This window comes from Ixodes scapularis, unplaced genomic scaffold (assembly GCF_016920785.2).
Source record: "Ixodes scapularis isolate PalLabHiFi unplaced genomic scaffold, ASM1692078v2 PGA_scaffold1__304_contigs__length_218370807, whole genome shotgun sequence".
Classification (NCBI taxonomy): Eukaryota; Metazoa; Arthropoda; class Arachnida; order Ixodida; family Ixodidae; genus Ixodes; species Ixodes scapularis.
This window is the reverse complement of record NW_024609846.1, coordinates 48062881-48074081: the sequence shown is the minus strand read 5'-3', so window position 1 is coordinate 48074081 and position 11201 is coordinate 48062881. Positions and strand designations below refer to the sequence as shown.

Below are 11201 nucleotides of genomic sequence, written 5' to 3'. Positions count from 1 at the left end.
TGTGCAGCGTTCCCCTCCAAGAGCCCGCAGTGCAAGTCCGGTTCCAAGCCCAGTGAAAAGACCACTCCCCGCGGAACCCGAAACTCGGACCAGCCAGCGCATCAAGGGAGAGGATCCTTAGTACGGTTTGCTACTGGACAAGCCCAAGCCGAAGAAGACGACGATGGCCAACCAGGCGCAGGCCCCGGCCGCTCCTGCCGTCGTATACCTGCCCGTCGCACCCAAAACTCCGACGCCGTTCCTCGGAGACGGACGCGAGGACATCGAGGACTGGCTGCAACACTATGAACGGGTGGCCAGCCATAACGGGTGGTCAGCCGAGCACTGCTTGCAGAACCTTTACTTTTCGATGGAAGGAACTGCGAGGCACTGGTTGGAAAACCACGAGGCTTCTTTGACGTCGTGGGAGGTGTGCAAGCAAGAATTAAAGAAGACGTTTGCCTGCCAACATCGACGTGAGAGGGCCGAAGATCTCCTGCGAACAAGAACCCAAGACCTACATGAGAGCGTCACCAGCTTTGTTGAGGATGTTCTCCGCCTGAGCGCCCGCGCCGATCCTCAGGCTACCGAGGAGAAGAAGCTGCACCACTTGATGAGGGGTGTGAAAAGTGAGATATTCGGTGGCCTCATTCGCAATCCCCTGACAACCGTCGACGGGTTCGTCACGGAGGCGACGAATATGGAACGGGCCCTACAAGCACGCGCCAGACACTACCAGGGACACCCCGGCGTAACCACTCCGGCGACATCCGGATCCGACCTTGGCACCACCCTCCCCGGCTTCCGTGAAATTATCCGTGAAGTCTTCCAGGAGGAATTCAAGAAGCTCCTGCCCGCAGCAGTACGCCCGTCCTCACTATCCATCGCCGAGGTTGTGCGGGAAGAAGTCCAGAGAACCTTCCAGCCAGAGGCTCCCGTCGTCGTGGCAGTCCCCGAGGAGCCCACGTTGACTTACGCCGCAGTGGCTCGACGGCCACCGCCTCCTCCCAACACCTCCTAGACTATTTCAAGGCCCCCGCAACGTTCCCTTTCCACAACACGACGTCATCACTGTGAGATCGGTCCAAATCCGAGAACAACGGGCTTGGCTTGGAACGACTTACGGCTTTTGTATAATGTGTGGCCCGGCGCAAATAGTTAGAAAACGTTTCAAAAAGCTATTCTTATAAAACGTGAATAATTGAACTAGTAACAACAAAAAATTCTTTTCGACGCTTTTAAGTACGAAATATTTTACATGCCTACATTTTTGCTACGTAAGAAACTTAATTCCGTTGATGTGTGGAGCGCAGTATCGTGGAAGGCACGAATTTTGGTGGCGCGTACTGCCACATCTGGCAACCATAAACAGTAGTAACGGCGCATTTGTTTCTGGCCGCTGGCGTTGATGTGCTGCTTTCTGTTTTGTTCTTGTTTGTTCTCGGGTTACGCGACATGCCTGGCTGCTGTTGTGCGCCGAACTGTAACTCAAACTATGTGAGTGGGCCGAAAGTGCGGGTTTACCGCTTTCCTTCTGATGCGGAACGAAGAACGGCTTGGACAAAAGCAATACCTCGCGAAGACTTCGCGCCAACGAAGTACAGCGTGGTGAGTAATTCCTCTTCCGCTGTTTAATTTTCGTGGTTGTTGCGTGTTCCCTTGCTGTTCGGGGTATTGCAATGATTCTTGACCTTACCAGCTAGGATGTCTTCGTTTTCTTCCTTGACGCGGGGAATAGTTTTCAAGCTCTCGCGTATAGTTCCGAACGGATTACGAGGACTTACAGAAAGTAGTTTTGTGTCTATACAAGTGCGCATTAGAATTATTGCGACGTGTAACTTACCGCTTCCCATTTTATTGTCTTGGTATTGTGCGCGAATCGCCTGTCCTATATTGAGATTTTTGCACTTCCTACAGGTCTGTGAAAAGCACTTTTCTCCGGGTGACTTCGCCACTACTACAACGTACACGGACGAAAAAGCTGGACGAGTGCTTGAAGTTCCTCTTCAATTACGGCGGCTGAAGCCCTGCGCTACTCCTAGCATCTTCCCCAACTGCCCTGCATACCTGTCCCGCAACACACCTGCTGCCCGCGAAGGTCCTGAAGAAAAGCGCGCTCGGCTTGAAGCGGAGGCCCTGCAGCAAGCACTGGCGCGCTCCACCGAAGCTTATGAAGACGAACAGAGAAATAATTCCGTTAGCAGCTTTGACGAACTCGTGGCTGCTCTCAAGGAATTCCAGGTGGCCGATTTCTGGACAAAGCTGGTCACTGACAAGCAAGTGCTTTTTTTGAACTTTGCTCCTCGAGATGCACCAGTTGTGCGCTATTCAGTGACGGTCTCTGCAGATCTTTCATTGAAAGCGTTTTTTGGGGACCTGCAGCTCGACAAGGTTGGTCTTCTCATTTTTCCAATGTGTGTGTCCGACATTAGGGAGCTAGAGAAAGCTTTAGAGGTTGTGCATGGTTTTGCCAAGAACTCCTCTAACGATCAGCAGCGACTAGAAATTGTCTTAAAGAAGACAGTGGCAATCCTAGAGGAGCTGTCATCAGAAAATTTCCCTCATGAGTGGCAAATGGAAATTGTGAACTTCTTAATGCAGCAGGTACACATGCTTCTAAGCAAGTCTCCGAATTACCCTGCAGACCTGCTTGTGTTTTCAAGCCTCGTGTTTACAATATCCCCACACGCTTATAGGTTCATCCGGAGCACGTCAAAGCTCAAACTGCCCCATCCTGACACTATTAGGCGTGTTTGTGCGTCTTACGTTGTCAACCCTTGTACAGAGCAACAAAGTACCTTATTTCTCTCATATGCAAAAAGACTTGTAGCTGCAATGAACGAGCATGAGAAGACTGTAACGCTCGTCATGGACGAGATTCACCTTCAGCCATACCTCGACTATAAGGGTGGAACCGTAGTGGGAATGGCCGCAAACAGTACAATTGCTGCAAAGACAGCATATGTGTTCATGATCCAAAGCCTTTTGTCAGCGAGCAAAGATGTTGTGCATATTCTGCCAGTAGCACAGATAGATGCAAAACAGTTGCATGAATTTCTTCGTCAGCTGATAAATGAGCTCGAGAAAACTGGACTTCGAATTATTGCAGTAGTTTCAGACAATAACTCCATCAATGGCAAAGCTATGTCATTTTTTTCCCAACCTCCGAAGGTTAACACTGTGTACCAACATCCTTCGGACCAATCAAGGTCCCTGTTTTTTATTTTGGATACTGTTCACGTGCTCAAGTGTGTACGGAATAACTGGCTCAACCAGCGAAACAGCAGCAAGTGCATGTTTTTTCCCGATATTAATGCTGCTGGTGATCAACCACATGTGCTGACAGCTTCGTTTAATGCCTTGGTAGAGCTTCACGAGAGAGAGAGAAATGAGCTAGTGCGACTTGCGCCAACTTTATGCTTGAAAGCACTCAAACCTTCGAGTTTGGAGCGACAGAATGTCAAGCTTGTCCTGAAGATCTTTAACATTCTTACTGTTGCAGCACTTAGAAGCACCAAGGCTGCAACACTGCAGCATGCCAAAGGCACAGCTGAATTTATTAACATTATCGTTATGTGGTGGTGCATAGTAAATGTGAAAATGCCAAACAAGGGTCGGCGTCTTCGGGACAAGCTTCAGGAACCCATAACGGTAATGTCTTGCCCCCAAATTGATTTCCTGAACAAAGTAGTCAAGTGGCTAGACTACTGGAAAAGCCTGAAGCATGATGCAGGCCACCTCACGAATGAGACACACAATGCACTTCGTCACACATCGCTTGCTTTAGTTCAGGTGTCGCGTTACTGCATTGAAGAACTCGGCTTCAAGTATGTCCTTCTTGGTAAATTTCAGTCTGACTGCCTTGAAGATAGGTTTGGACGGTACCGACAATTGAGCGGCGCACAGTACCACATCTCGATCCGCCAGATATACGAGTCGGAACACAAACTCAGATTGCAGAAGGTTCTTGAGCTTCCCGAGTTCGACGACATCTCGCTATGTGCCCGCACTGATGCGGTGAATGCTGCCGTGAACCAGTTTGATGTTGAAGTGACAGCAGTTGACGTAGAAAAAAAAGAACACATGCTCCCAGCTATTACATACGTGGCTGGGTACTGTGCGCATGCTGCGCTGAAAAAGCTGATGTGCCCATTCTGTAAAGAGAACCTTGTGGTTGACAACCGCTCTCTTGAAATTGAGGCAGAAGAGCTCATTGCTGGTGTAACAAGAGGTGAACTAAAGTTCCCGCAGGCCGTGGTGGTAAATGCCGTGCTGGCAATGAATATTGTGCTGGAAAAACTGAGCAGCGAAAGGTACGCGTTAAAATTTTATTCTTGTGAAAAGCAAAAAGATTTGCTTGTGTCCCTGACAACACCCCTTGTTGAGTATAACGAAGATCTGGACGTCTGTGAAAACGGCCATTTACCTCACGTGGTGATGGGTTATGTACTAAGTGCGGCTGCCAACACTTTGTTGAATAACTTGTGCAAACGAGAAAACAACATGCTTGCTGAAGCCAAAGCTGCAAAACGGAAACTGAAGACGCTTCAGGCATAAGCGCATAACGTCTGCTATCATTTCGACTGCTGCCTGGAAATTATTGTCACATAAGTGTTTTTTTCGTGTGTGTGTGCTCCGACTTATTTCTGTTTCTTGTTCTTCAATTTGTGCAAACAATGTTTTTGGGGACATTGCTGTATGTTGTTTAGAACTTCGAGGATTTCCTTATTGCTTTGTTCTGTTGGAAATGTTGATGTAATAATATTTTTGTTTGAAACTTCGGTTATGAATGTGCTATCAGTTCATTTGTGGAAGCTATTCCCGAGAAATTGTATTTTTTCCACAAACCCAAATTCTTCCTGCTTATTCCTGCAAAATAAAGAGTGAAATTCTGTACCCCCGAAAAACAGTTGTGATGTTTTAATAATGGCTGTGAAAATCGGGGCGCCAGGACTCTTGCTTTTAATTGTGTTATTTAATATGTTCGCAAATCGTGCGCGAGTCCTGGACTCCTTAAATGTTCGTAGATATAGGCGACATGGAAGTGAGAATTCGAAGAATAAATACAAAACACGACTTGAAACGTCCATCGAGCGCCACTCTGTTTCGTGTGCGTTTCTTCTACGTCCTTGTTTTGCGCTTTTAACCTTTTAAATAATCATGAACCAACTAGCTCGAACCAAAGTATTAATTCCTACGAGCTTTTCTGAAGTAAAACGTATTGTCAGTGTTCCATTCTCGAAAATTCAGCGCCGAGAACGAAGAGACTCGCATTACGAAGCCCGACCGAGTGGGTGAAGCCAGCTTCCAGGCCGATCTCACTTCGATGACGTCACGGGAGCCTGCGGAGGCCTTGAAATAGTCTAGGAGGTGTTGCTCCTCCTCGCGCCTTTGTCGCGACGCCCCGACGTCAGTCTCCTGCGCCGCAACACGACAGACGCCACGACGACCCGGTGCAGTACGCTCGCCCGGAGCCTCGCGCACCCCTGAAAACCGACGTGTGGCGAACGCCCGACCGACGCCCTCTGTGCTTCCATTGCGGGGAAGCAGACCACACCTACCGCCGATGCCCATACCGACGACTTGGGCTTCGCCGGTTCCACCCGAACGACCCGCGCCCCCCTTATGGTGAACGACCTCGGGAGATCGACGAGTACCTGCGACGACCTCAGTCCCCCGAGCCTGTGTCCCGCCGAGAGTTCCGATCGCCGTCGCCACGACATCCAGCTTCGCCGATGCACCGACCCCGACGTGAAAGCCTGTCACCCTTCGCTCCTCGCCGGGGAAACTAGGCGCGGCAACCCCCGGAGGTGGAGTTGCCGAAGACGACCGACGCCAGGATCCTCCACGAACGTCGGAGGGCCCCCACTCGAACGCTACCAAAGATCGAAACGACGCCCCTGCAACGGTGTCCAATAACCTAAACGTCGTCATCGACGGCCACGACGCATCAGCGCTCGTGGACACCGGAGCAGACTTCTCAGTCTTGAGTGGGAGGCTCTCCCGCCGCCTTCGAAAAGTCACGACGCCGTGGGATGGACCTCAGATAGGAACCGCTTGAGGGCACCTCATCACACCGGTCGGGAGATGCACTGCTCCCGTCGAGATCTACGGTGAGACGTGCCCTGTCAAGTTCGTCGTTCTGCAAAACTGTTCGAGGGACGTTATCCTCGGAATGAACTTTCTCTGCGAGTATGGCGCCGTCATCGACCTCGGAACAAACCGGCTGACGCTCCGAAAACCTGCTCCACCACAGGAGAACCCCAAAGTGACGTCATTCGCGGTACGAGTCCTCGCAAACCACGTGAACCTACCGCCGCGGTCAAGTGTTTTCGTACCCGTCGAGGTCGATGAGACTTTCTGCGGCGACGTTTTGCTCGAAGGAAGCCTCCAGTTGCTTCTAGGAAGATGGATCGGCATCGCAAGAGGCGTCACGGAGCTCCAAGGCGGACGCACTGTCGCACTCGTAACGAACTTCCGACAGGAGGCCCAGCACCTTACGAGAGGCACCGCCGTGGGTCACGCCGAGGAACTCCCGGACGCAGCCGCAATCGCCGGAATATCAGAAGACCTCTCTTCGTGGCCACCTAAGACAACGCCACCTTCGCAGTTTGACATCGACCCAACCCTGCCTACCCCACAACGACGACAACTCAGTGACTTTCTCTCCGAGTTCAAGGAGTGCTTCTCCACGTCGTCAAAGGTGCGCCAAACGACTGTTGCGAAACATCGAATTGTCACTGAAGACAACGCGCTTCCTGTTCATCGGTCGCCGTACCGTGTTTCCGTGAAAGAGAGAGAAGTCATCCAGAAGCAGGTCCAAGAAATACTCGATGACGACATTGTCCAGCCCTCAAGCAGCCCGTGGGCTTCACCGGTAGTCCCGGTGAAAAAGAAAGACGGTACTCTTCGGTTCTGCATGGACTATCGCCGACTAAACGCCGTAACGGAGAAGGACGTCTACCCGCTGCCACGCATCGACGACACTCTGGACCGGCTGCGCCATGCCCGATACTTTTCGTCGATGGACCTGAAGAGTGGGTACTGGCAGATCGAGGTCGACGAAGGGGATCGTGAGAAGACCGCCTTCGTCACGCCGGACGGACTGTACGAATTTAAAGTTATGCCGTTCGGACTATGCACAGCACCGGTGACGTTCCAGCGCGTAATGGACACCGTTCTTTCCGGCTTGAAATGACAAAGCTGCCTCGTCTACCTCGACGACGTCGTGGTATTCGCAAGCGACTTCGACGAGCACCTGAGACGTTTGCGAGCCGTGCTACAGGCTATCCAGAACGCTGGACTGACACAAAAGCCGTCAAAATGTCGGTTCGCTTACGGCGAGGTCAAATCCCTGGGCCATGTCGTGAGTGCTCAGGGTGTAAGCCCTGATCCTGCCACGACATCCGCTGTTGCTGAATTTCCGAAGCCATCAGACAAGAAAGCCGTAAGAAGATATCTCGGACTGTGCGCTTACTACAGACGTTTCGTTCGCGATTTTGCCAAGATTTCTGCACCGCTCACGCATCTAACCAAAGACGACGTGAACTTCCATTGGGGAGAGGAACAAGAACAAGCGTTCAACGAAATGAAGGAAAGGCTCCAGTCGCCCCCTATCCTCGGACACTTCGATCCATCAGCGGAAACGGAAGTTCACACGGACGCCAGCAACGCCGGGCTCGGCGCGGTACTTGTCCAAAGACAAGACGGAGCAGAGAGGGAGGTCGCTCACGCAAGCCGCGCACTGTCCAAGGCAGAGAAAAATTACTCAACGACCGACAAGGGATGTCTCGCAGTCATCTGGGCGTTAACCAAGTTCCGCCCGTACTCGTACGGGATCCCGATTCGCGTTGTCGCGGACCACCACTCTCTCTGTTGGCTCGTCAACCTCAAGGACCCGTCAGGACGCCTCGCTCGCTGGAGTCTGCGACTGCAAGAATTCGACGTGACCATTGTGCATAAGTCTGGCCGCAAGCATAACGACGCCGACTGTTGCACAGTCGAATCTCCTCCCGAAAGCACTGACGACGACGATGACGCCCGTTTTCTCGGCGCAGTGACAGATGCTGACATGGGAGCACTTCAACGAGACGACCCGGAACTTCGCGCCGTGATCGAACACCTCGAAGGTCAAGGAAATTCAGTTCCGCGAGTCTTGGCCCGAGAATTGTCAAGCTTCATTCTGCGGCGAGGCGTACTCTTCAAGAAGAACTTCGGAACGAGCAACCCTGCCTGGCTGCTGGTTGTTCCGGCCAGCCTGCGAGAAGAAATCGTTCAAGCATGCCATGACGACCCGACGGCTGGACACCTTGGCTACAGCAGGACGCTCGCCCGGATTCGTGACAAGTACTACAGTGCAGTCCACTTATAACGATATTGAGAAAACCGCAAAATCCAATCGTTATAGCCGATTATCGTTATATCTGGACCGACAAAAAAAAAACACAAAGAGAAGTTACTTACGGGCGATGAGTGAATCAGGTCGTACAACGCGAGCCGAGGCAAAGAAAACCGAAGGCTTTATTAAAAGGTACGAAAATGACTATAAAATAATTTAAGCATGCTTAAAAAAGTCGGAAATTTGCGCTTGCTTGAGCTGAAGTTTGACAATTGCCGTGTGCATTGCTTCCAGTTGTTGCGCGTACGCTGGCGGCAGTCCTTTTGCGTGCACAAAACCGACCAGCGACTGGATGGAGAGCAGGGCATTTTGTGAAGACATTGGAGGCGGGGTGTTCTCGTCGCCGCCGTCGTCGTCACTACTTTCGCAGTCGCTCGATGTGATTTTTCGTCGCGATTGCTGTTCCTCGGCAATGGCCTCATCAGTAGACTCCTCGCATGAAGCGGCAGCGTTGTCCGCGTTCAAAAAGTCTCCCAAGAGAGCTCCGCCGATGTTCTCCTCGGAAGCTGCTATGTGGTCCCAAAGTTCACCCACATCGGCAGGTTCGATGAGCAAGTCATTTGTCTCTTCCGAGACCGTGGCGTTGTGGCGCACGAAGCCTGCCTTTTTAAAACAGTTCTTGAGTGTAACCTGCTTCACCTCATACCACGCACCATGCACGAACCGCACCGCTTCTAACAAGCTCACCTTCAGGTCAGGAGGTCCGCCGGCGTATTGAGACAATCCTGAGCAGTCTAGTTTCATGATGAGCCATTCCAGCATGCGACGTCTGTAGAGGGCCTTGAAATTGGCGATTACGCCGGCATCCATGGGCTGCAGACCTGCCGTGGTGTTCGGAGGCAGAAACATTACCTCAACGGACGTTAGCTTCGGGCTGACGTTGTGTGCGCTGCAGTTGTCGAGGAGCAGCACCACTTTCCTCTTCTGCTTCTCCATAGCGCCGTCAAACTCGAGGAGCCATTCCTCAAAGAGATCTCGCGTCATCCACGCTTTCTTGTTATTTCGATAGCGGACTGGAATGCATTGATTCCTAAAGCAGTGAGGCCTTTTCGATTTCCCGATCACAAAGGGCTTGAGACGCTCGGTACCGTCCATGTTTGCGCACACAAACACCGTCACCCGGACCTTGCTATGTTTGCCACCAACGCACGGGTCACCTTTCAGCGCGTGCGTCTTTGTAGGCAGCATCTCATAAAAGAGTGCTGTTTCATCGCCGTTGAAAATGTCACTTTCTTGGAAGCGCTCCAACAGCTCGGGTAATTTCGTCGCCAGCCATTCGTCTTTCGCATTTACGTCCAGCGAGGCAGCCTCCCCGACGACGTTTTTATAAACGATGCCGTGGCGATCCTTGAACCGCTGAATCCATCCTCCGCCGGGTTCGAAGTTTTCCCGTCCCAGAAGGGAAGCAAATTTCTTCGCCTTTGCGGCAAGAATAGGTCCACTTATGGGCACGTTCCGGTTGCGAGTGGTCAAGAACCACTGGTACAGGGAGTCTTCAACGTCGCCGTACAAAGGATCCCTAACCCGCTTTCGCTGGTCGTCGTGACCGCTGGTGCCAGCCTTCTTCAAGACATCTCCAGCCTTGATGATTGTAGAAATCGTTGATTGAGACAGCTCGTATCTTTTTGCGAGGCTACCAACCTTGAATCCTTGTCGGAAATCCCGGTGAATTCGCTGCTTCACCTCCAGAGATATCGCTTTGCGCTTAGTCGGCGCCATTTTTACCTCACGAACGTACGAACGTGCGGAAACGGGGGAAAACTAGGAAGCGTTGCGCGGCGGCGGCCAAGCAAGCTCTTTCTCTCCTCCCTTCAGCGATTGCGATGACGATAGCACTTAGTTCCGAAGGATGAGGCTGAACTTTTTAAATCGGGCGGCGCCTCGCGTCACCTAGCGGATCTTTCCACGCCGACCGGTTTTTGATATTTTTACTAGTTTTCATGTCGTTCGCTTCAAGTATTTTAATTTTTCTCAAATTTCCAGGCAAATTTTTCGTGATAAGCACCTTCCGGGCGGCCAGAATTCTATCGTTGTATCCGATATGTCGCCGATAATTCTATCGTTATATATGGTTTATTTTTACATAGGGGCGATGGGAGAATTGACAAATCTAAAAAATTTGATCGCTATAAGCGATATATCGTTATATCTGGTATCGTTATAAGTGGATTACACTGTATTGGCCGAGGCTCCCGAGAACCGTCCATCTTTACACATGGTCGTGCCATGAGTGCCAACGACGTAAGAAGCCTCCGACATAGCCAGCAGGACTCCTGCATCCGATCTCTGCCCCGACTACGCCCTTCCAGCAGGTCGGAATGGATTTGCTTGGGCCGTTTCCAACATCGACGCAAGGAAACCGGTGGATTATTGTCGCGACTGATTACCTTACACGATACGCCGAGACGAAAGCCCTTCCATCGGGAACAGCGGTGGAAGTCGCCAAGTTTTTCGTCGAGTCCATTCTCCTTCGACACGGCGCACCTGAAGTGCTGATCACAGATCGAGGTTCATCTTTCCTGGCACAGCTGACTCAAGAGGCACTTCGGCTCAGTCACACCAGCCATCGGCGAACCACCGCTTATCACCCGCAGACCAACGGGCTAACAGAGCGGCTGAACAAGACCATCGCCGACATGGTCTCCATGTACGTCGACGTGGAGCACAAGACGTGGGACGAGGTGTTGCCGTACGTTACATTTGCGTACAACACAGCGGTACAAGAAACCACAGGAATGACGCCGTTCCAGCTGGTACACGGCCGGACGGTTACCACGATGCTGGACGCCATGCTGCCGCACGTGCCAACCGATGATGGCAACGA

At 51.7% G+C, this 11201-nt stretch overlaps 2 protein-coding genes across 2 annotated transcripts; one reads left to right on the top strand and one right to left on the bottom strand.

Annotated features, from left to right (window-relative positions):
- Positions 1–1299: 1299 nt before the first annotated feature.
- On the top strand, positions 1300–4886 carry LOC120839403. Its single transcript, XM_040209682.3, has 2 exons — positions 1300–1587; positions 1897–4886. The coding sequence occupies exons 1-2, from the start codon at positions 1435–1437 to the stop codon at positions 4534–4536; spliced, it is 2793 nt and encodes a 930-aa protein (XP_040065616.1). The 5' UTR covers positions 1300–1434; the 3' UTR covers positions 4537–4886.
- Positions 4887–8474: 3588 nt separating this feature from the next.
- LOC120839405 (tigger transposable element-derived protein 6-like) lies at positions 8475–10542 on the bottom strand. Its single transcript, XM_040209685.1, has 2 exons — positions 9932–10542; positions 8475–9691 (listed from the first exon to the last, which is right to left on the bottom strand). The coding sequence occupies exons 1-2, from the start codon at positions 10094–10096 to the stop codon at positions 8534–8536; spliced, it is 1323 nt and encodes a 440-aa protein (XP_040065619.1). The 5' UTR covers positions 10097–10542; the 3' UTR covers positions 8475–8533.
- Positions 10543–11201: the final 659 nt, after the last annotated feature.